Source organism: Coregonus clupeaformis, chromosome 17 (assembly GCF_020615455.1).
Source record: "Coregonus clupeaformis isolate EN_2021a chromosome 17, ASM2061545v1, whole genome shotgun sequence".
In the NCBI taxonomy this organism is placed as follows: domain Eukaryota; kingdom Metazoa; phylum Chordata; class Actinopteri; order Salmoniformes; family Salmonidae; genus Coregonus; species Coregonus clupeaformis.
Window position 1 is genome coordinate 22,505,999 of NC_059208.1, and position 24,388 is coordinate 22,530,386.

Below are 24,388 nucleotides of genomic sequence, written 5' to 3' on the forward strand. Positions count from 1 at the left end.
TTGGGAATAATGTAGGTTAGGACACTCATGACATCAATGCTTGTGGTTAGAAAATATTTACATGACTTTTTTACCCTCCTGTGACATGAACGTAAATAACCTCACGCGGTGTGGAACTGACCTTGGTTTGCCCATAGAAATATAATCCATTCTATTTATGTGGGTTTGCCTTGGTGGTTTACAAACGTTGAGAAAGATAGCACGTGATTGATCTCATAAACTGACCCCTTTGGGTTTCCATTGTGGCACTCCCCTAGACGTATAAACCAATCAAAAATGCAGAGTTTATTTTCCACTAAAACGTTCAGTAAATGTAACCCGTGATGTTCGCCCTCGCAAGAAGGCAGCAGTTCATGCTTGACACTGTTTTTCTTTAGGTTGTGCTGTTGCGCACATATTTAACGGACGTGCGTCTTTTCGTTTTGGTCTTTACACATATTTAACGGACGTGCGTCTGGTCGTTTTGGTCTTTATTGATGGACAACATTAATCGTTAATTGCGCTGAACGTCTAATGTCGATCTAAAGCAGCCCGCAGGAGGTGAAGCGGATTCCTCTGGAGCCCTCCCGCAATTATGGCGTCCGGATATAGGTACGGGTCGCGGACCATAGGCAAAGATGATGTGAACTACAGGATGCATTTCCGTATGATCAACGAGCAGCAAGTGGAGGATATTACTCTGGACTTTTTCTATAAGCCGCACACAATAACACTGTTAACATGCACAGTGCTCAGCTTGATGTATTTCGCATTTACAAGGTAAGTGAAGTGGCTAGCCAGCTGACTACCGGTAGTTAACATTAGCTAGCTATATGCTCTTTTGGCTAACGTTACTGACTAGGCCAACTGCCAGAGCAGCTAAGTGAATGTTTATGCAGTTGAAAAGTAATTTAGCTCGCTAGTATTTCCGACCATTGACATTCTCCTCTTTTCTCTCGAATGAAGGAGAATGTTTCATTTGCGTGTTTACAATGTAGTAAGTGGGCTGATTTATTTGCTTTTTGTAGCTACATTGTGGCAAAATGCCACGTTTGTATCTTTTCTATACTGTGGGGAAGGATCTCCCATCCTGGTGGTCCATTGTTATCTGCAACATGCATCTAGCCATTTTCTACATCATGGGTGTGTTCAGTTCGAATAAACAATTGCTACGTTGCGGAACAGTTTGCATTGAACGTTATTGAACAGTCTTTGAGGTACTTTTGCGAAGTTTGTTGGGTGTGGCAGGCTGTGGTTGAAGCAATGAGTGACGTATTTAAAGGAGAGCAGTGCATTTTGAACTCACAACCCAACCCCTCCCGTTTTCAATTGGTCGTTCGTACTGCACCGTTTCCACTACGTTTTTGCGTACTGAATGCAGTCCGTAATGCACAGCTTGTCTGTGCCCAAATGGCATCCTATTCTTTTATAGCGCCCTGGTCAAAAGTATTGCACTATATGGAATGGGGTGCCATTTGGGACAAATCCCTTATCTGTTGCTCTCATCAAGAGTGGTTTATCCCCAATAACCAAATGGAGTGGGGGGTGTCAGGAGTAGGTCAATCGGCACTGATGAGTGAATTAATCATCTCAGTCCTCTCACTGATCTTTAATAACTGTGATTGAAGGAGAGCACAGTATAGCAGGCTATGTGGGGACAGAGGTGGAATATAATTTGCGTTTCAAAGCCACCTGTCCCATCAGTGCATCAGTTTTATAACTGTTTTTATCTCACTGACTCTGAAATGTCTTAATGCTGGTTTTGGTGTGCGTTAGTAATCCCTGCCTCTTGTTATTTTAGGGACGAGACAAACGAAGACGCTAACTTGTGGGTGGGCCTCATCCTGACCATCTCCTTCTTCCTGGTCATCAGTGTTCTGGCCTTCCCTAACGGTAAGGACAATGTTGTCCAATTTGTAAGTCGCTCTGGATAAATGACGTAAATGTCCAAGCTGCTTCGGACATCAATGGCACCCTATTCCCTATATAGTGCACTACTTTTGACCTGGGCTGTGGTCGAAAGTAGTGCACTATATAGGGAATAGGGTGCTAGGGTAACCGGTGTGAAATGGCTCGCTAGTTAGCGGTGCGCGGTAGTAGTGTTTCAATCGGTGACATGTTGTTGTTTTTTTGTCATTTTTTAGCAGACGCTCTTAACCCTAATTGCTCCTGTAAGTCGCTCAGGATAAGTACCTTGCTTAAGGGCACATCAACTGATTTTTCACCTAGTCAGCTCTGGGATTAGAACCAGCAACCTTTCGGTTACTGGCACACAACGCTCTTAACCACTAAGCTACCTGCCGACATCACTCGCGTTGAGATTTGAAGTAGTTGTTTCCCTTGCTCTTCAAGGGTCGCTGCTTTTGTGGCGCCATAAGTAATGATACTTCGAGGGTGACTGTTGTCTGTGTTCAGAGGGTCCCTGGTTCAAGCCCAGGTTGGGGTGAGGAGAGAGACCGAAGCAAAACTGTTACACTAGGTCCTGGTAAAAAGGTTGTGCACTATTTACAAGGCTGGTACAATAATATGTTGAGATAAAAATGTTGTATGTGTCAGACATCTCAACATGTCATTGTACCAGCCTTGGAACTCTTCTGTGTGGCTGAAGTTGTTGATTTCAATATTTTTTGACATCTCTCTCTAGGACCATTTACCAGACCACATCCGGCGATATGGCGAATAGTTTTCGGTGAGTGACATTTTAAGTGACAAATATAACAATCCCTTTTTTGTATAGGCTTAGGCCTAGCTACCATTCCAATTAACTTTGAATGAGCTTAACCATTAATTATCCACCCAATTCATGAGAGTTGGTGCTTTCTCTAGGTTTCTTTATAGGTTCCTTCCTTCTAGGGAGTGTTTCCTGTTTCCTGGCCGCTGTGCTTCTGCTTCGGTTGCTTTTTGGGGTTTAGGCCCATTTTGTGACAACTGTTGATGTAAAAAGGGCTTTATAAATTGATGGATCCAATTCTGCCCTGATTGAATGAGATTCTGCCTAATCTGTTATCTCTCTGTTATCGTCAGGTGTGAGTGTGCTGTACTTCCTGTTGATCTGATATCTCTCTGTTATTCTCTGGTCAGGTCTGAGTGTGCTATACTTCCTGTTCCTGGTGTTCATCATCTTTCTGAACTGGGAGCAGGTGAAGAACGTCATGTACTGGCTCGACCCAAACCTGCGCTACGCCACCCGGGAGGCTGACATCATGGTGAGTAAACAGCAGCCTTGCTCTCCTATCAGTCTCTGTGTCTGCATCCCAACTCACCCTATTCCCTAAACAGTGCACTACTTTTCACTAGAGCCGTGGTCAAAACTAGTGCACTATAATAGGGGAATAGAATTCCATTTGGGACGCAACCTTTCTTTACTATCAGTTTCTTATCTCTTAGCTATCAGTCTCTTTGTTAGCACATTGACCTCGGCTACTTCCCGATTCTCCACCGTTCTCCTGAAGTGCACGCTTGCACACTTCCCGTCATGCCTTTTAACAATGGTGAAACTCCCTCCAGCCAATACTTAAAGTCTACTCTTTGGGGGAAAAGGATGAAGAAACGGGATCCTCTTCTAGCACCAACACTCACTTCCTCATGCTGTTGTTCTGAATGGATGTTGTTGATGTCGTCTCTGGTCCCTGTGCTCTGCTTGTAGGAGTATGCAGTGAATTGTCACGTGATCACCTGGGAGCGAATCCTGAGCCACTTGGACATCTTTGCCTTCAGTCACTTCTGGGGCTGGGGCATGAAGGCCCTGCTCATCCGCAGCTACGGTCTCTGTTGGACCATCAGCATCACCTGGGAGCTCACTGAGGTACGCACGAACACACACACACACACACACGCACGAACACACACACACACCGAACCCCCCCTCCAAAGCACAAACACACACACAAAAGGAGTTAATTCCTCTCCCTCTCCCCCTTTTCTCTCCTCTCCTCCTCAGCTGTTCTTCATGCACCTGCTGCCTAACTTTGCTGAGTGCTGGTGGGACCAGGTGATCCTGGACATCCTGCTGTGTAATGGAGGAGGCATCTGGATGGGCATGACTGTCTGTCGCTTCCTGGAGATGAGGACCTATCACTGGGCCTCCATCAAGTAGGTACCCATAATCCTAACCCTACCCCTTGGCCTGTATCAAGTAGCCCACCCTAACCCTACCACGGGGCCTCCATCAGGTAGGTCCTCCTAACCCTACCACTAGGCCTCCATCAGGTAGGTCCTCCTAACCCTACCACTAGGCCTCCATCATGTAGGTCCTCCTAACCCTACCACTAGGCCTCCATCAGTTAGGTCCTCCTAACCCTACCACTAGGCCTCCATCATGTAGGTCCTCCTAACCCTACCACTAGGCCTCCATCATGTAGGTCCTCCTAACCCTACCACTAGGCCTCCATCAGTTAGGTCCTCCTAACCCTACCACTAGGCCTCCATCATGTAGGTCCTCCTAACCCTATCACTGGGCCTCCATCATGTAGGTCCTCCTAACCCTATCACTGGGCCTCCATCAGGCACACTACATGGTCACAAGCATTTCGCTACACCCACTATAACATCTGCTAAACACGTGTATGTGACTGATTTGATGGCCATAAGTATGTGGACACCCGCTCATCGAACATCTCATTCCAAAATCATGGGCATTAATATGGAGTTGGTCCTCTCAGAAACAAAACAGTATGGAAATTGAGTTCTCACATTTTACATTTACATTTTAGTCATTGATCAGATGCTCTTATCCAGAGCGACTGACAGTTTAGCTTTAGTTTAGTATTATCAGGCCTGTTGCTCGGTAACGAGGTGGACTTGAATTATTTATGTAATGGCATTGTTTTCATCCTAGTTAGCTGTGTGTTACTATAGCAACATAGTACTTATCTTATTGTATGTCTGTCCACAAGCCTTTTAACTCTTCTGCCCTGGTGTGTGTGTGTGTGTGTGTGTCTACCTGTCCAGGGACATCCACACCACCACAGGGAAGATCAAACGTGCTGCGCTCCAGTTCACCCCGGCTAGCTGGACCTACGTCCGCTGGTTTGACCCCAAGTCTTCCCTGCAGCGCGTCACTGGGGTCTACCTCTTTATGATCATCTGGCAGGTATTTCCCTAGTTTCAAACGTAGTGCGCTACTTTAGGGCCGTGGTCCAAATCTATCTGACCTGACCTGACCGGGGTTAGAAGTTGGCACTAGGTATATGGGGAGTTCTGCCTGGCGTGTCCATACTAACAACTCATCACTTAAAGAGTGAAAGACTAGCCGGATGACACGTGACTGGGTGGACAGTTTCTGGACTGGGGACAGCACCACACTGTGGGGTGGATGAATAAGCTCCAGTGCTTTCCATCATTAACCCAGGGTTGTATTCATTAGGGAACACCGTAGCACAACAGTTTTGCAATGGAAAATGAAAAGGAGCATTTGTTGTTGGACAGGTTTTGGTAGTCCCTCCCTGTTTTAGTCCGTTGTCTTCTGTTTGTTGCCTAATGAATACCACCCCAGGTCCCAGCCAGAGAGCCCGCCATAGCTGCCAATACTCCTTCACCCCCCCCTTCATCCTCAATACTGGCTGCCATGGCGATGAAAAGCTGCACTGCTTCTCTGCTTTTTGTGTGGTGGTGAAATGGCATAGTCTTTCTCCTCTCCCTCGCTCTGTCTCCCGTTCCCAACACTCTAGGGGGCTTAAAATAGTAATTACCCTGTCTGAGAGAGTAGCATGGAGAGGGGTGGGTGAGTAGGGGGGAGGGTACATAGTTTGAGTGAGTACGGGGAGGGGAGAGTGCGGGTTGAGTGAGAGGGGGGTGGGTGGGTGGGTGAGTGGGAGAGAGCGAGGTTAGTAGGGGGAGAGCGAGGTTAGTAGAGGTTAGTAGAGGGGGAGAGAGTTAGTGAGGGGGGGTTTAGTAGAGGGGGAGAGAGTTTAGTAGAGGGGGAGAGAGGTTAGTAGAGGGGGGAGAGAGGTTAGTAGAGGGGGAGAGAGGTTAGTAGAGGGGGGAGAGAGGTTAGTAGAGGGGGAGAGGGGTTAGTAGAGGGGGAGAGGGGTTAGTAGAGGGGGAGAGGGGTTAGTAGAGGGGGAGAGAGGGTTAGTAGAGGGGAGAGAGGGTTAGTAGAGGGGGAGAGGGGTTAGTAGAGGGGAGAGGGGTTAGTAGAGGGGGAGAGGGGTTAGTAGAGGGGGAGAGAGGGTTAGTAGAGGGGGGTAGAGGGGGAGAGAGGGGTTAGTAGAGGGGGAGAGGGTTAGTAGAGGGGGAGAGGGGTTAGTAGAGGGGTTAGTAGAGGGGGAGAGAGGTTAGTAGAGGGGGAGAGAGGTTAGTAGAGGGGGAGAGGGGTTAGTAGAGGGGGAGAGGGTTAGTAGAAGAGGGGTTAGTAGAGGGGGAGAGGGGTTAGTAGAGGGGGAGAGGGTTAGTAGAGGGGTAGAGGGGAGAGGGGTTAGTAGAGGGGGGAGAGGGGTTAGTAGAGGGGGGTTAGTAGGAGGGGTTAGTAGAGGGGGGAGAGAGGTTAGTAGAGGGGGAGAGAGGTTAGTAGAGGGGGAGAGGGGTTAGTAGAGGGGGGAGAGGGGTTAGTAGAGGGGAGAGGGGTTAGTAGAGGGGGAGAGGGGTTAGTAGAGGGGGTTAGGGGGGAGAGGGGGTTAGTAGAGGGGGAGAGGGGTTAGTAGAGGGGGAGAGAGGTTAGTAGAGGGGGAGAGAGGTTAGTAGAGGGGGAGAGAGGTTAGTAGAGGGGGAGAGGTTAGTAGAGGGGGAGAGGGGTTAGTAGAGGGGGAGAGAGGTTAGTAGAGGGGGAGAGAGGTTAGTAGAGGGGGAGAGGGGTTAGTAGAGGGGGAGAGGGGTTAGTAGAGGGGGAGAGGGGTTAGTAGAGGGGGGAGAGGGGTTAGTAGAGGGGGAGGGGTTAGTAGAGGGGGAGAGGGGTTAGTAGAGGGGGAGAGGGTTAGTAGAGGGGGAGAGGGGTTAGTAGAGGGGGGAGAGGGGTTAGTAGAGGGGGGAGAGAGGTTAGTAGAGGGGGAGAGGGGTTAGTAGAGGGGGGAGAGGGGTTAGTAGAGGGGGTTAGTAGAGGGGAGAGGGTTAGTAGAGGGGTAGTAGAGGGGGTTAGTAGAGGGGGGAGAGAGGTTAGTAGAGGGGTTAGTAGAGAGGTTAGTAGAGGGGGAGAGAGGTTAGTAGAGGGGGAGAGAGGTTAGTAGAGGGGGAGAGAGGTTAGTAGAGGGGGAGAGAGGTTAGTAGAGGGGGAGAGAGGTTAGTAGAGGGGGAGAGGGGTTAGTAGAGGGGGAGAGGGGTTAGTAGAGGGGGAGAGGGGTTAGTAGAGGGGGAGAGGGGTTAGTAGAGGGGTTGGGGGGAGAGGGGTTAGTAGAGGGGGAGAGAGGTTAGTAGAGGGGGAGAGAGGTTAGTAGAGGGGGGAGAGGGGTTAGTAGAGGGGGAGAGGGGGTTAGTAGAGGGGGGAGAGGGGTTAGTAGAGGGGGAGAGGGGTTAGTAGAGGGGGATAGGGGTTAGTAGAGGGGTTAGTGGGGAGTGTAGAGCCTCAGGAGACTCAGCAGTAGCTACAGTTTATCTGCTCTCTCTCCAGAGGGCCTCTAGACAGGCTCAGGGCCAAATAACAGACTACCTCTACACTATGAGACACACACACACACACACACACACACACACAGGCTCAGGGCCAAATGACAGCGTAATGAGAAAGTCTGGTTCCAGTCTCTTCATTATACTCTACTGTGGATAATGAGGAGCACAGGGTCAAACTGGGTGGGTGGGTCCAAACATTGACATGGTTCAGGTTTGTATTGTACAGCTAGGCTATGTATTCTACTTACCCCTCTCTCCCCCTATTTTTCTAGGCGCACAGCCGCTCCTAAATAAAAATGACAGGTCACACAGCAAAATATATAAGCTCGTATGCGAGTAAAATGGTGGCCCTGTAGAGCCCTGTGGGGATTGCAGTCTCTGTTGTCGTGATGGTGTCGGTGAGAACTCCAGTGATAACGCTCCATCTCTGTTTCTCCATAGTTGACAGAGTTGAACACATTCTTCCTGAAGCACATATTTGTGTTCCCGGCGTGCCACGCCCTCAGCTGGTGTCGAATCCTCTTCATCGGCATCATCACAGCTCCCACCGTGAGGTAGGAAACTCACCCCTCGCCTTGGCTGATCTACTCCCTCTCCGCTGTTCCTCCCCCCTCTCTCCACTGTTCCTCCCCCCTCTCTCCACTGTTCTTCCCCACTCTCTCCGCTGTTCCTACCCCCTCTCTCCGCTGTTTCTCCGCTGTCCCCCCTCCTCTGCCCCCCTCTCTCCGCTGTTCCTCCCCTCCCTCCTCTCCGCTGTTCCCCCCTCCCCCCTCTCCGCTGTTCCCCCCTCTCCCAATCTGCCCCCCTTCCTCTTCTACTTAACCCTTTCCAAACCAGTCTTTGGAAAACTAATCAGTCATACCATCAGAGTTTGTCCAACAGCAGGACAACATCAGAGATCTTCTTCCATCTCAACATGTCTAGAGTTAATGGCTATGAGAGGACAGTGCTGTGTCTGTGGTGAACTGGTTCACGTCTGTCTTTACATCCTGTATTGGTCCTGACCTGTTCTGTTGTTTTTCTCCCTGTGTGTTTCAGGCAGTATTATGCCTACCTCACAGACACACAGTGTAAACGGGTTGGGACACAGTGCTGGGTGTTTGGGTGAGTGTTGTTTCATTAGCTACTACCATGACAACAGTAGATTATGTTTAAGGAAATAAAGCTGTATACTCTGCTCTCTCCCATGTACACCAATAAACTACAATACACATTCACGGCTGCAATAGCCAACTGTCAGGTAGATTATTTACCTTTGGTCAACAACTGAACAGAGCTCTTTGACAGTCAGGTTTCTGCTGTTGGGCGGTGTAGTTGTATGTAAACTATAGCAGTGTGAGGGTGAAGAGCTGGGGGCAGGAGATGGAGGCTAGGTTGTTGTGAATGTTAACTGCTCTTCAACATCATGTAGGACTGAGGCACAGTAGTTGGATAGGGCTGTACACACACACACACACACACACACACACACACACAGAGACAGACACACACAGACACACACAGACACACAGACACACACACACACACAGACACAGACACACACACAGACACACACACACACAGACACACACACACACACAGACACACACACACACAGACACACACACAGCCTGGCATTGAAGCACTACTTAACAATGGCCTCCATTATCCTTCAGCTAAACCCTGAGTATTAAAGACTGGACATATTAAAGTCATTACTAAGGCACATGGTGTAGGAATGTGTAGGGTAGAACACTCTATAATACTCTAATCACTGAGTCAGTAGATGTGTGTATTCTGAGTGTTATTGATGTTGTATCGATACTTGTCACATGCACGGAATAGAACAGGTGTAGACCTTACCGTGAAATGCTTACTTACAAGCCCTTAACCAACAATGCAGTTCAAGAAATAGAGTTAAGAAAATATTTACTAAATAAACTAAAGTAAAAAATAAAATAAAAAGTAATACAATAAAATAACAATAACGAGGCTATATACATTGGGTACCGGTACCGAGTCAATGTGCGTGGGTACAGGTTAGTCAAGGTAGTTTGTACATGTAGGTGACTATGCATAGATAATAAACAGTGAGTAGCAGCAGTGTAAAAACAAAGTGGGGGGTGTCAATGTAAATTTTATTAATTGTTCAGCAGTCTTATGGCTTGGGGGTAGAAGCTGTTAAGGAGCCTTTTGGACCTAGACTTGGCACTCCGGTACCGCTTGCCGTGCGGTAGCAGAGAGAACAGTCTATGACTAGGGTGGCTGGAGTCTTTGACAATTTTTTGGGCCTTCCTCTGACACCGCCTAGTATAGAGGTCCTGGATGGCAGGAAGCTTGGCCCCAGTGATGTACTGGGCCGTACGCACGACCCTCTGTGGATATTCTAGTGTTTTCCATGTTTAAGGAAATAAGAGATCGTAGAATCTTTTGTAGACAGAACATTTGTGAAACTTGTGAAATGTGATTTTTCCCACTGCCCAGTATATCCCATTTAAAATGCTGTCTATCCAGGTTTCCATTGTGCTTGGGGCATGTCTACTGTTCTCAGTATGTTTATTTTGGTTAGCGCTTAGTGGTGATCTGAATATCTTACTTATTCCCTCTAGCTCCCAGTAGAGTAAAGGCTGTCGTCAATGTTAACATCTGACCATGTAGATAAGGAACTGGTATGCTGTATCCATGGGCCTCAGCTTACCCCAGTCTCTCTCTCTCTCTCTCTCTCTCTCTCTCTCTCTCTCTCTCTCTCTCTCTCTCTCTCTCTCTCTCTCTCTCTCTCTCTCTCTCTCTCTCTCTCTCTCTCTCTCTCTCTCTCTCTCTCACCCCTGTCACCCTCCTCTCCCTCACTCTGTCATGTCCCCACCCAGCCGGGTGACAGGTGACATGGGATGCATCCCAAATGGTACCCTATTCCCTTTATAGTGCACTACTTTTGAACAAGTTGTGCACTATGGAGGGAATAGGGAGCCATTTGGGACACACTTATAGCTGGCTGATTACCCAGCAGCCTTAGCTGTAGTGTGTGACCTCTCTGTTTGTGTGTGTGTCTCTGACATCACAGGGCCATAGCGTTCCTGGAGGCCTTGGCGTGTATAAAGTTTGGAATGGAGCTGTTCTCCAAGACCCAGGTCCTCTATGTGCTGGTGTGGCTTGTGTGTGTGGTAAGAACGGTCTTCACACAGCTCTCATGTCACAAAATTATTTTTACTATGTACATAAACAAACCGGTCTCCAAACTGTTGTCCAGGTCTCTTGTGAAAGAGGATCATCTGGTCTCAATGGGACTTTCTGGTTAGATAAAGGTTGAGTAAAAGTTGCCATGCCATAAATGTATTTCACAGTTGTCATGTAATAAAAGTATATATCACTATTTATGTTAGCAGACCAGTCCCTTTTATAGTCATAGTTAATGTACCATAAATAGCTTAGTCATTGGTAAGAGCACATGACTGTTGGACCAACCTACCAATGCTGTAGTTCTCCTAGTATTTGACATTAGATGGTGAAAGGATAAGTCTTCAGTACTGTGTTTGTCTTAGGCTACAACTTTATCTATGGAATGTCAATGTGTTTGCAGCTGAAAGGCTTTTCATTTTGTGGCTGACATGTTGATTCTATTAGGGACTACTTGACTGTGGTGTATTCAGTCCATTGCATTCAGTACCCCCGCTATGTATTCACTTATATAGTTATTGTCAATGTAAATTTTTGTATTTTATGTTTGACTGTTGTTTCAAAACCAATTTCCCTCTAGGACGATAAAGCTGAAAGTTGACCTTGAACTTACTGTGGCCTTAACTCTGTCTCTTCTCCTCCCAGGCCATAATCACATTCCTGTGTCTGTATGGGATGGTGTGGTATGCAGAGATCTATGGTCCCAAAGAGAAGGTATGCCTACATACCAGTCTAGATATGCACTACACTTCCTTGACTACAGTATGGTCCTGCTGCAACCTTTCTCTGTATACATGCACCTTTATTCATCATTATTATCACTTAGAACACATCTCCCTGGAACTTTGACTGTCCCAGGCCATGTAGAACACATCTCCCTGGAACTGTGACTGTCCCAGGCCATGTAGAACACATCTCCCTGGAACTGTGACTGTCCCAGGACATGTAGAACACATCTCCCTTGAACTGTGACTGTCCCAGGCCATTTAGAACACATCTCCCTGGAACTGTGACTGTCCCAGGCCATTTAGAACACATCTCCCTGGAACTGTGACTGTCCCAGGCCATTTAGAACACATCTCCCTGGAACTGTGACTGTCCCAGGCCATTTAGAACACATCTCCCTGGAACTGTGACTGTCCCAGGCCATTTAGAACACATCTCCCTGGAACTGTGACTGTCCCAGGCCATTTAGAACACATCTCCCTGGAACTGTGACTGTCCCAGGCCATTTAGAACACATCTCCCTGGAACTGTGACTGTCCCAGGCCATTTAGAACACATCTCCCTGGAACTGTGACTGTCCCAGGCCATGTAGAACACATCTCCCTGGAACTGTGACTGTCCCAGGCCATTTAGAACACATCTCCCTGGAACTGTGACTGTCCCAGGCCATTTAGAACACATCTCCCTGGAACTGTGACTGTCCCAGGCCATGTAGAACACATCTCCCTGGAACTGTGACTGTCCCAGGCCATTTAGAACACATCTCCCTGGAACTGTGAATAACCCAGGCCATGACAGGCATTAGTAGTGTCTTCTAGTTGTCATTGTTCAGCAGCTCTATATTCTGTAGAAACTGAAAAAGAGCACCACCAACTGGTGGACTCTGATAGAGGTGCCTGTTTAGATGTATTGTAGGTGGAACTGTCCCGGTGTCCCTGTTGGAGGACGTAGAATGACCAGCGGGAGACGGGGATACAATTCACACTTTATTACCACACACCAGACCGACATGTTACATTACCACACATGGCAAACAGGAAGAGGAGACTAGTAGTGGACGTGAAAGTGTTGTAGTGGTTTCCTGGATTGGAATATAAAACAATTGTGAGCTCCAAAAGTATTGGGACAGTGACACATTTGTTGTTGTTTTGGCTCTGTACTGCAGTGCTTTTGATTTTGAAATTATACAATGACTATGAGGTTAAAGTGCAGACTGTCAGCTTTAATTTGAGGGTATTTTCATTGATATCGGGTGAACCGTTTAGAAATTACAGCTCTTTTTGTACATAGTCCCCCCATTTTAGGGGAACAAAAGTATTGGGACAAATTCACTTATGTTTATTAAAGTAGTCCAAAGTTGAGCATTTGGTCCTGTATTCACAGCACGCAATGACCACATCAAGCTTGTAAAAATGTATGCACACATTGCACACGACTGTAAGTCGCTTTGGATAAAAGCGTCTGCTAAATGGCTTATTATTATTATTTATTATTTTTATTGTGACTCTACAAATTGGTTGGATATATTTGCTGTTTGTTTTGGTTGTGTTTCAGATTATTCTGTGCCACTATTATTGTAAATAAGAATATAATATGTTTCTAAACACTTCTACATTAATGTGGATGCTACCATAATTACGGATAATCCTGAATGAATCGAAAAAAATAATGATGAGTGAGAAAGTTCCAGACGCCCGAGTGGCACAGGGTCTAAGGCACTGCATCTCAGTACTAGAGGCGTCACTACAGGCCCTCTGGTTCGATTCCAGGCTATATCACAACCGGCCGTGATTGGGAGTCCCATAGGGCAGCGCACAATTGGCCCAGCGTCGTCCGGGTTTGGCCGGTGTAGGCCGTCATTGTAAATAAGAATATGTTCTTAACTGACTTGCCTAGTTAAATAAAGGTAACATTTAAAAATAATTTTAAAAAATACCCCCAAGGCATGCTAACCTCGCACCATTATAATAACAGACAGGGGGTTAGCATTTTTATTGGGGGGATATTTGTGCATCTTAGTTTGCTTAATTACATGATTTAAGAACTCCTCTGCAAAAACGTTAAAATTTATTACGGATTTATTGAGTCATCTTAGATTAATTTGGACTATTTTCAGGCATCTTGCTACGGCATCTCAAGTAGGACAAACAGTACTGTTGCCGCTTTTTTCTTGTTTTTCAAGTGTAAGTCTCGGCTAGGCGCCAGCCGAACCGAAGCATGCTGCAGCCTTAAGTCCTAGGGCCAGAGAGGGGCTCTGAGCGAGAGGGGCTCTGAGCGAGAGGGGCTCTGAGCGAGAGGGGCTCTGAGAAGTACTCATGGTCAACTGAAAGGGTTTTCTACAGAAACCATGATTTGTGTAGAAGGTCGTTTAACCCTCATTTTACCATGCTGTGAATGGCAGTTTCCACACCTGTGTTTTAGAGTTACAACATAAACTAGCTGACTGTAGTTTAGCCTTGTTCATCTGTAGAGAATATGACATGTCACAGCTCTTCCTCTGTAGATTGTTTACCTTGTATTCACTCCAATTACTTTGGCTACGTTCCAAATGGCTCCCTATATAGCCTAGTGCACTACTTTTCACCAGGATCCTAGTGCACTATACAGTATAGGGGGGAGGATGCCATTTGGGACGTAGCCTCTTGCCTGTGGCTGGATCAGCTGGCTGTTGGCTGTGTATCGTTCTCACAGCCATATGTTCATGACATGTCTGTTCTGACCCCCTCCTGTGTTTTACAGAGCTACTCTGAATGTGAGGACAGCAACTACAATGAGGACTTTGTGTCAGAACAATGTAAAGGTAACTATGGTGGCACTATTCCTCCTCTACAGTCAAACACATGCAGATGATTATTAATATAATATGCCATTTAGTTATTTATGCCTCCCATTGTTGGGAAACTTGAGTTTCATCCAATCTGAGACTGGGAGGGTTGAGTGTAACTATAGTTTGGTAGTAGTCTGACCTCTAGTGGTTTGATTGGGGTACTTGCCTGTCTTACCCAGCAATCCAATGGAAACACCTCTACTTTCAACTATGTTCATCCATCAAAATGTGTCATCCATTAGAGATGTCAAATTGTTCAACACAGACACAATATGAACATTAAAACAATGAGAATCTTTCCCTCCCTCGCTCTGTTCTTTGGCTATGCCTGTTTGTTGTGTGTGACTTTATGATGGTGCTCTGTCCGTATATTTAGACGTCTTGGCTGCGTCTCAAATGGCATCCTCTTCCCTATATAGTGCGCTACCCAAAGGGCTCTGGTTAAAAGTGGTGCACTGTATAGGGAATAGGGTGCCATTTGGGACGCAGACCATATCTTTAGACCTGTTTTTATATTGTATGACATCACATTTTCTGTGTTTCTGCGTATGTACCAAGATGATGTTCTAATAAATCTAAACCTAATCCTAAACTTAAACCTTGCAGGAGAACTGCATTCTGAGGGTGAGACTCCTCCCACCCGGCGGCGGGGGCGGAGTTCAGGGAAGAACAAATCCACCAATGGGCTGAGGAAGAAGTAATGCAAGGCCTGCCATCCATGGTGGAGTCCCGCCCTCTTCTCCTCTCTGAACCCCAGACCACGGAGGAAGAGGTGCATGTTGGGAGAGGCGGAAGAGAAGCGGGACTGAGAGAAAGAAAGGAAAGATGCAAACACTTTCCCTGTTCAACATTTAACGTACGGAGAACCACCCATCCATAAGAGGGGAGAGTGTGGGCCCAGCTTAGAGGCATGTTCAGTGGACAGGATAGACAGACACCATGTCCATGCAGGGAAGGAAAGAGGGGAGCGTGGTCTATAGATCAGATACCTACTGGTGGCTCACACGGTCAGAGCTCCTACCTACCCTACTGCTGATCAGTGTGTGTGTGTCTGCGTAAGCGTGTGTGTGTGTGATGGCAATATTGCTTATCCTCAGTCAGAACAGAAGAATGCATGTTACATTGTACAGGAGTTGGTAAACTACTGTGATTGACTACATTTATCCTATACGACATTCATGTGCTTCAGCCCATAGAATTAGGAATTATAATACTAGAATGGACATGAACCTTCTTATGATGGTATGAAGGTTGTCAACCATTTTGGTCAGGGAGTTGGTCAACCATGGTTAGCCAGTGCTGTGATAAGATATTGTGTAAAATAATGAATTGGAAGAATTTGTCTGCACTGTATGTTTGTTGGCTAGCTAACCAGACAGTTTTAGAGGAATGATTCCATTAATTTGTCAAATTAACTGTCAATATGCCAACATTCCATTCAAGCAATGCAGTCAATCCACAGCCATACACTGGCTGGTTGGACTGGTTAGAAATGCAACAAGTTGGCTACTGATATTGTATCATAATGGCACTCAGTTTTCCAAGAAAACAACATTTATGGTCTGTTTACATATATTATAGAGGCTATATCGAAAAAATAAAACCCAACTGTATTTATAATTGACTATTTTAGGTTGACAATTATATTAGACATTTCTGATATCACATGCCTTCCTTTTATTTTCCTGTATAAATTAAATCAGGATTCTGCCTCTACTGCCATTCATTCCAGTTAGACTGGTTTGGATTTCTCCCTGACCAATATTGCTGCCCCCCTCTGATCTCTATGCTTTAGCCTTACTGGTTTAGATTCAGAAACCAGTCCCAGGTTGTCATTAGACCACTGTAAGTAAATGGAACCATATTCTCTATATAGTGCACTAATTTTGACCAGACCCCGGTCCAAAATAGTGCGCTATGAAGAGAATTGGGTGCCATTTGGTACGCAGACATTATATAGCTGTATAATATCACAGAAGCTAGACTGTTCTGGATGGACGGTTCTGATTTTTTTTTTGTTTGACCTCCTGGGTCAAACCAAAGCACACCGTTTTTTAAAGCACTTTTTAAAATTGGCTTTGCACTCCACCAGCTCCATACGAGCCGTTGACGTCCGTTGTTTTGGAGATGCTGTACATTTACTGTAATGTTTTTGTCGTTTGTGTGTTTTGTGAAATCGTCATGACCTTTTGAGTGATTTATTAGGTCATGTCCCAAATGGCACCCTATTCCCTATATAGTGCATTACCTTTGACCAGAGTCCTATGGGCCCTGGTCGAAAAGTACTGCACTGTAAAGGGAGTTCGATGCCATTTGGGATGTAACCTTCCTCTCCCTTTACATCCGGGCTGCTATCTTTTCCTTCCTTGCCTTTACTGTAAATGATGAGAGCAGTCATTCATAGTTGCATGTCTTGGAGCTTCATCGGTCTGTGCAGGCAGGTAGCTTCGTTTTACTATGTGGACGCTCTCATTCTCACCTTCATGGCAATTGATTGGCTAAGTGTGGAAATGGATCCCAGTGTCTCAGGAGGGACTGAGGGATGCTACAGATTTACTGTAGTAGTAGTAGTAGTAGTGAAAACAAATGGTATTTGCGTCAGTGTCACACCACATCAGAAAGCCAGTATTCACACCATGTCTTTTCAGTGTTGATGTAACATTTTTAATTCAATGCCCTTGTGCCTGTATGTATGTACTCTTTTTTTAGTCTTTCTTTTCTTTTTTTACACTCAACACTTTTCTGCAGTTTGTATTCAGCTACTACTTTTCTTTTTGAGTTGTTCTTATTCCATTGATTCTTGTGATCTCAGTGTTCTATTGATGAGTAAAGGTTTGTCAGTCACTGGCCCTGTTCCAATACTCTTAGAATGCATCCATCCTTCCTCCATCCCTCCCTCGGAGTAAACACTGTTCTGACATAGCTGGGTCTGTAAGCTACCTTTGCATACAAGATTGCATATAATTACTGAGAAATGTGGTTTGACAAAATGGAGGTTAGCGATGGCACTCTGAGCCAGCCAGTTGTCAGATAAGTGATTACTTCAAGGAAGGGAGGGAGGGTAGAAGGGTGCATTTTAGAAGTATCCAAACATAGCCATCATCTCTGCACAAATATGTTTCTCATGACAATCTGACACTGACACTCATCCCCAGGTGGCATAGACCAGACTTCCTGGGTGTATGGAATATGGTACGTTGTTTCTGGAATGAAGACGCCATTTTGCCAAAACAATTCCTCTCGAAAAGGAGACTTGTGTTTTTGTTTTGTTTTTCACTCTGAATTAATAAAACTTTATTAAAAATATTTTGCATTTCCTTTTCAATTCTCTTGTAGACTATATTTGTATGTCGCATTAGAAATACCTTGTGCTGTGTTGAGGTTAAACGTATAGCCTTTGTACAAAGGCCTTTGTTATACAGTGGGGGAAAAAAGTATTTAGTCAGCCACCAATTGTGCAAGTTCTCCCACTTAAAAAGATGAGAGAGGCCTGTCATTTTCATCATAGGTACACGTCAACTATGACAGACAAAATGAGGAAAAAAAATCCAGAAAATCACATTGTAGGATTTTTAATGAATTTATTTGCAAATTATGGTGGAAAATAAGTATTTGGTCAATAACAAAAGTTTCTCAATACTTTGTTATATACCCTTTGTTGGCAATGACACAGGTCAAACGTTTTCTGTAAGTCTTCACAAGGTTTTCACACACTGTTGCTGGTATTTTGGCCCATTCCTCCATGCAGATCTCCTCTAGAGCAGTAATGTTTTGGGGCTGTCGCTGGGCAACACGGACTTTCAACTCCCCTCCAAAGATTTTCTATGGGGTTGAGATCTGGAGACTGGCTAGGCCACTCCAGGAACTTGAAATGCTTCTTACGAAGCCACTCCTTCGTTGCCCGGGCGGTGTGTTTGGGATCATTGTCATGCTGAAAGACCCAGCCACGTTTCATCTTCAATGCCCTTGCTGATGGAAGGAGGTTTTCACTCAAAATCTCACGATACATGGCCCCATTCATTCTTTCCTTTACACGGATCAGTCGTCCTGGTCCCTTTGCAGAAAAACAGCCCCAAAGCATGATGTTTCCACCCCCATGCTTCACAGTAGGTATGGTGTTCTTTGGATGCAACTCAGCATTCTTTGTCCTCCAAACACGACGAGTTGAGTTTTTACCAAAAAGTTCTATTTTTGTTTCATCTGACCATATGAGATTCTCCCAATCCTCTTCTGGATCATCCAAATGCACTCTAGCAAACTTCAGACGGGCCTGGACATGTACTGGCTTAAGCAGGGGGACACGTCTGGCACTGCAGGATTTGAGTCCCTGGCGGCGTAGTGTGTTACTGATAGTAGGCTTTGTTACTTTGGTCCCAGCTCTCTGCAGGTCATTCACTAGGTCCCCCGTGTGGTTCTGGGATTTTTGCTCACCGTTCTTGTGATCATTTTGACCCCACGGGGTGAGATCTTGCGTGGAGCCCCAGATCGAGGGAGATTATCAGTGGTCTTGTATGTCTTCCATTTCCTAATAATTGCTCCCACAGTTGATTTCTTCAAACCAAGCTGCTTACCTATTGCAGATTCAGTCTTCCCAGCCTGGTGCAGGTCTACAATTTTGTTTCTGGTGTCCTTTGACAGCTCTTTGGTCTTGGCCATAGTGGAGTTTGGAGTGTGACTGTTTGAGGTTGTGGACAGGTGTCTTTTATACTGATAACAAGTTCAAACAGGTGCCATTAATACAGGTAACGAGTGGAGGACAGAGGAGCCTCTCAAAGAAGAAGTTACAGGTCTGTGAGAGCCAGAAATCTTGCTTGTTTGTAGGTGACCAAATACTTATTTTCCACCATAATTTGCAAATAAATTCATAAAAAATCCTACAATGTGATTTTCTGGAGAAAAAAATTCTCAATTTGTCTGTCATAGTTGACGTGTACCTATGATGATTACAGGTCTCTCTCATCTTTTTAAGTGGGAGAACTTGCACAATTGGTGGCTGACTAAATACTTTTTCCCCCCACTGTAACAGTGTTCTTATCCATTCTCAAGACATATCCATTCTCTGTAACTCCCCTTGTCATTCAAATGGTGTAATGATGGCATAAGAGAAACAAGTAATGGAACTGTAATTACTTTATACTTATTTGTCACAGATGTCTTGATCATGTGTAAGGAAGTGAAACTGCTAGTGGCAGACAGAGGGTACATTGTTGAGAAGGTTGATGGGGCTGAATGATTATAATGCACACATAATGTATAGTGGAATGCTTCCTGGTTCCAGCACACATATGGTGATTCCAAAATATATAGCTATTTACACAATACTTATACACTGCTCCAAAAAATAAAGGGAACACTAAAATAACACATCCTAGATCTGATTGAATGAAATAATCTTATTAAATACTTTTTTCTTTACATAGTTGAATGTGCGGACAACAAAATCACACAAAAATTATCAATGGAAATTAAATTGATCAACCCATGGAGGTCTGGATTTGGAGTCACCCTCAAAATTAAAGTGGAAAACCACACTACAGGCTGATCCAACTTTGTAATGTCCTTAAAACAAGTCAAAATGAGGCTCAGTAGTGTGTGTGGCCTCCACGTGCCTGTATGACCTCCCTACAACGCCTGGGCATGCTCCTGATGAGGTGGCGGATGGTCTCCTGAGGGATCTCCTCCCAGACCTGGACTAAAGCATCTGCCAACTCCTGGACAGTCTGTGGTGCAACGTGGCGTTGGTGGATGGAGCGAGACATGATGTCCCAGATGTGCTCAATTGGATTCAGGTCTGGGGAACGGGTGGGCCAGTCCATAGCATCAATGCCTTCCTCTTGCAGGAACTGCTGACACACTCCCACCACATGAGGTCTAGCATTGTCTTGCATTAGGAGGAACCCAGGGCCATCCGCACCAGCATATGGTCTCACAAGGGGTCTGAGGATCTCATCTCGGTACCTAATGGCAGTCAGGCTACCTCTGGCGAGCACATGGAGGGCTGTGCGGCCCCCCAAATAAATGCCACCCCACACCATGACTGACCCACCGCCAAACCGGTCATGCTGGAGGATGTTGCAGGTAGCAGAACGTTCTCCACGGTGTCTCCAGACTTTGTCACGTCTGTCACATGTGCTCAGTGTGAACCTGCTTTCATCTGTGAAGAGCACAGGGCGCCAGTGGCGAATTTGCCAATCTTGGTGTTCTCTGGCAAATGCCAAACGTCCTGCATGGTGTTGGGCTGTAAGCACAACCCCCACCTGTGGACGTCGGGCCCTCATACCACCCTCATGGAGTCTGTTTCTGACCGTTTGAGCAGACACATGCACATTTGTGGCCTGCTGGAGGTCATTTTGCAGGGATCTGGCAGTGCTCCTCCTGCTCCTCCTTGCACAAAGGCGGAGGTAGCAGTCCTGCTGCTGGGTTGTTGCCCTCCTACGGCCTCCTTCACGTCTCCTGATGTACTGGCCTGTCTCCTGGTAGCGCCTCCATGCTCTGGACACTACGCTGACAGACACAGCAAACCTTCTTGTCACAGCTCGCATTGATGTGCCATCCTGGATGAGCTGCACTACCTGAGCCACTTGTGTGGGTTGTAGACTCCGTCTCATGCTACCACTAGAGTGAAAGCACCGCCAGCATTCAAAAGTGACCAAAACATCAGCCAGGAAGCATAGGAACTGAGAAGTGGTCTGTGGTCACCACCTGCAAAACCAGTCCTTTATTGGGGGTGTCTTGCTAATTGCCTATAATTTCCACCTGTTGTCTATTCCATTTGCACAACAGCATGTGAAATGTATTGTCAATCAGTGTTGCTTCCTAAGTGGACAGTTTGATTTCACAGAAGTGTGATTGACTTGGAGTTACATTGTGTTGTTTAAGTGTTCCCTTTATTTTTTTGAGCAGTGTACAACACATTTGGGACCCTACTTTGGGTTCCTCCAAACACCAATGCTGGATTTTTGTTATCCAAGGTACAGTATCTGCATAAAGGCCTAATCACTAAGTACAATGATTTTGTTAAAGCACTACAGTTAATAGCTTGTCCAACTCTAGGTATTTTTTGAACTCGCTTGCCACTATCCAATTAGGCCCTTGGGTCGACAAAACCATAGTCTCGTGGCGATGAAGTAGCTTGGCCAGCACTCACGTGAGATTTGTTTCTGGGTTGCTGTCCAGTAGAAGATGTGTAATCACCTTGATTGACCTCTGGAGGGGGCTCTGCTTTCTCTGTAGCAGGAGAGGGAAGTGGGCCTGGTCTGGAGCCTGGAGCTGTCCTTCCACACCACTCAACGAGCCTGTCCCAAATGGCACCCTACGCCCTATACAGTGCACTACTTTTGACCAAGGCCCATTGGGTGCTGGTCAAAAGTAGTGCACTATATAGGGAGTAGGGTGCCTTTTGAGATGTAGCCAGAGGGATCAGATTACACTCGCTCGGCACACCAGGGAACAGACAGACAGAAATAGCTGCCATGTTCTGACCTATAAAGAGATATGTTTCAAAAAACTGTTAATTGATGCTACTGCCAAGCCAGGAAGAACTTAAAGCAATGACTTTGGCAATAGACTAGAAATTACAGTATAATGTTCTTGAAGTCAAACACAGTAATGTGGAGTACCTAGCAGAGGGCCCCTAAATCACTGCGTACTTGTGTCTATTCTGACAAACAGAAGTAAGTACTTTCTGAAGCCTCCCATTACCATACGCTCTAGTGTAAAGTTGTACTGCATGGCTCAGAGATTCCAGAAGTCACAGACTTGCTCCTCAGACCTGTGTGACACCTCTTTCCCCTAGAGGGCAGCAGAGGGCCTCAGAGTGAGCCTGCCCACTGTGTCAAAGTCACATGACAGCCTGAGCCTACAGGATGCCAGTGCTCTCAGACTTTCAAAATGTCCCCGGTGTTGTGTTTTCCTCTCTCTGTCTCTTTCCTCCTCCTCTCTTTCCCTCTCTGACTTTCCACCTGTTTCCTCCCTGTTTTCTCAAAAATACTTTCCAGATGTAGCAGACTGCAGCAGAGCTGACACTGTGACTGCAGTTGGGTAAAGAGACTGCAGCAGAGCTGACACTGTGACTGCAGTTGGGTAAAGAGACTGCAGCAGAGCTGACACTGTGACTGCAGTTGGGTAAAGAGCCTGCAGCAGATCTGACACTGTGACTGCAGTTGGGTAAATAGACTGCAGCAGAGCTGACACTGTGACTGCAGTTGGGTAAAGAGCATGCAGCAGAGCTGACACTGTGACTGCAGTTGTGCAAAGAGACTGCAGCAGAGCTGTCACTGTGACCGCAGTTGGGTAAAGTAAAAGAGAGGATATCTACACTATTATGGCTGATGTTCCTGCTCCTCCTTCCTCACTGAGAACAGAGGAGATCCTCCTGAGAGAGATCCACGTCAACCTGCTGGAGTGTAAAGTCTGCTTCGAGAAGTATAACCCACGGCAGAAGGATCGCCGGCCTCACAACCTGTCCTGCGGCCATGTACTCTGTCTGGAATGTGTCCGGGCGCTCTCCCACCCTGTCCTCAAGAAGCTTGAGTGCCCTTTCTGCCGGCAGCTGTGTGACGTTGACAGCACCTCCCACTGCCAGGCACTGACAGACCTCCAGGATCTTCTGCTCTCCCACTCCCCCAGGTCCCCTGTCCCTCATCAGGTCAGAGGAGGCAGCGGCTGGGTCGGCGGTCTGGGCTCTGGAGCTCCGCGGCTTCGCTCGGCCTTCGGGGGCTGGGGGTCCCTGATCAACCCGACGGGGGTGGCCGTGTTCGGGTCCTCTGGGACCATGGTGGTGGTACACGATGGAGACAGAAGGGTGGTGGTATTCGGGCCACAGGGCAGGCGGCTGCACGGGTTCGGGCGGAGGGGTCGTGGCCACGGAGAGGTGTGTCACCCGGTGGATGTGGCGGTGACTCCCAGCGGGTATGTGGTCGTGACGGATGCCGGGGACGGTGCAGTGAAAGTGTTCACCTCTAGGGGGAGTTATGTTCTGGAGGTGCGGGACTCCTTCCAGATGCCCTGGGGGGTGGACGTGGACAGCTGTGGGCATATCCTGGTCACTGACGTCCAGGCCGGCACGCTCTCCCAGGTTGTGGTGGACTTTGCCCGTGGCGTGACTCTGATGAACCGAGCGGTCATAACCGACCTCCAGCGGCCTAAGGCAGTGGCCTGCTGTCGGGTGACCGGGAACATCGCCCTGGTGGAGACACTGGGGCTCACCACCACACAACCTCCAAATGGCCCCCGGCCTACCAGACTGACAATATTCAACAAAGACTTTAATGTGCTCTCTCAGATAGACAGCTTCACTCTGAGCCTGGGGGCCTCAGTGTGGCCCTGTGTGTCTGCCGTGGCCTTTGACAGGGACGGGGATGTGATCGTGATAGACTCCCAGCGGGGGTTGATTTGGAGTTTGGGAAAGCTCCAGAACGGCCTGGTCCTAACCCCCCTGGTCAGTGAAGACTTGGTTCGCCCGGTGGGGCTGGTCGCCACAGCACAGAACACGCTGATTGTTTTAGACAGTGGAGACCATGCAGTGAAGATGTATTCAGTTCACTCAGATGCTATTCTAGTCCGAAAATGATGTAGGCTGACTTGTATTGTGAAAAAATACATAAACAAAATGCATAATGACTGGTGATTCCCCTGTTTTGATGTAAAACAATAAAATGCTAATTAAAATTATATTAATGTTTTAAGCTGATTTTTTTTTTGTGTGTGAACAGCATGTTTTTCTTTTTGAATGCTGTTGGAAAATAATTAAATGAAGAGCATGAATAAAATGATGTGTGTGCTCTCCTCCCATTTTCAAGTGTCCCTAATACTTTGTAATAACATGGTAATGACAGGTGGATAATTACTTCTGAGATATGCAAATAAACTAGGCCTACCAATTGTAAAACTGTACTGTGATTACACTGACTGCACCTATGGCATTACTAAATACATATTTAAGGAACATTGCTTATCTCTGGTTACGTTTTAACTGACTGCTTGGTGCTAATTAGACAATACATTTAATTGTATTAATCTTTATCTATCCAGGAAGTCCCATTGAGGTCAGAAGATCTCTTTTACAAGGGAGACCTGTTGCAATAAGGTTAATTTATTTCATTTATTTTTAATAAAGTATATTTGTTTGAACACTTTTGGGGGTCATTTGCACATTTTCTGCAT

At 46.4% G+C, this 24,388-nt stretch overlaps 2 protein-coding genes across 2 annotated transcripts; both read left to right on the forward strand.

The window, feature by feature from the left end:
• Positions 1-225: 225 nt before the first annotated feature.
• LOC121542600 (phosphatidylserine synthase 1) lies at positions 226-15,489 on the forward strand. Its single transcript, XM_041852023.2, has 13 exons — positions 226-759; positions 1,781-1,872; positions 2,624-2,668; positions 3,061-3,185; positions 3,626-3,784; positions 3,920-4,071; positions 4,930-5,071; positions 7,960-8,072; positions 8,557-8,622; positions 10,559-10,658; positions 11,317-11,385; positions 14,137-14,197; positions 14,831-15,489. The coding sequence occupies exons 1-13, from the start codon at positions 575-577 to the stop codon at positions 14,923-14,925; spliced, it is 1,404 nt and encodes a 467-aa protein (XP_041707957.1). The 5' UTR covers positions 226-574; the 3' UTR covers positions 14,926-15,489.
• A 6,642-nt stretch (positions 15,490-22,131) lies between these two features.
• Positions 22,132-24,212, forward strand: LOC121543750 (E3 ubiquitin-protein ligase NHLRC1-like). The gene has a single exon (XM_041853904.2). The coding sequence runs from the start codon at positions 22,548-22,550 to the stop codon at positions 23,793-23,795; it is 1,248 nt and encodes a 415-aa protein (XP_041709838.2). The 5' UTR covers positions 22,132-22,547; the 3' UTR covers positions 23,796-24,212.
• The last annotated feature ends 176 nt before the right edge of the window (positions 24,213-24,388 follow it).

Bases quoted from the DNA above. Each gene is read 5' to 3' on its own strand.
- LOC121543750 (XM_041853904.2), top strand. From the start codon at position 22,548: ATGGCTGATGTTCCTGCTCCTCCTTCCTCACTGAGAACAGAGGAGATC.
- LOC121542600 (XM_041852023.2), top strand. From the start codon at position 575: ATGGCGTCCGGATATAGGTACGGGTCGCGGACCATAGGCAAAGATGAT. The intron at 3,785-3,919 runs GTACGCACGAAC...TCTCCTCCTCAG, and splicing joins TCACCTGGGAGCTCACTGAG to CTGTTCTTCATGCACCTGCT. The intron at 8,623-10,558 runs GTGAGTGTTGTT...CTGACATCACAG, and splicing joins ACACAGTGCTGGGTGTTTGG to GGCCATAGCGTTCCTGGAGG.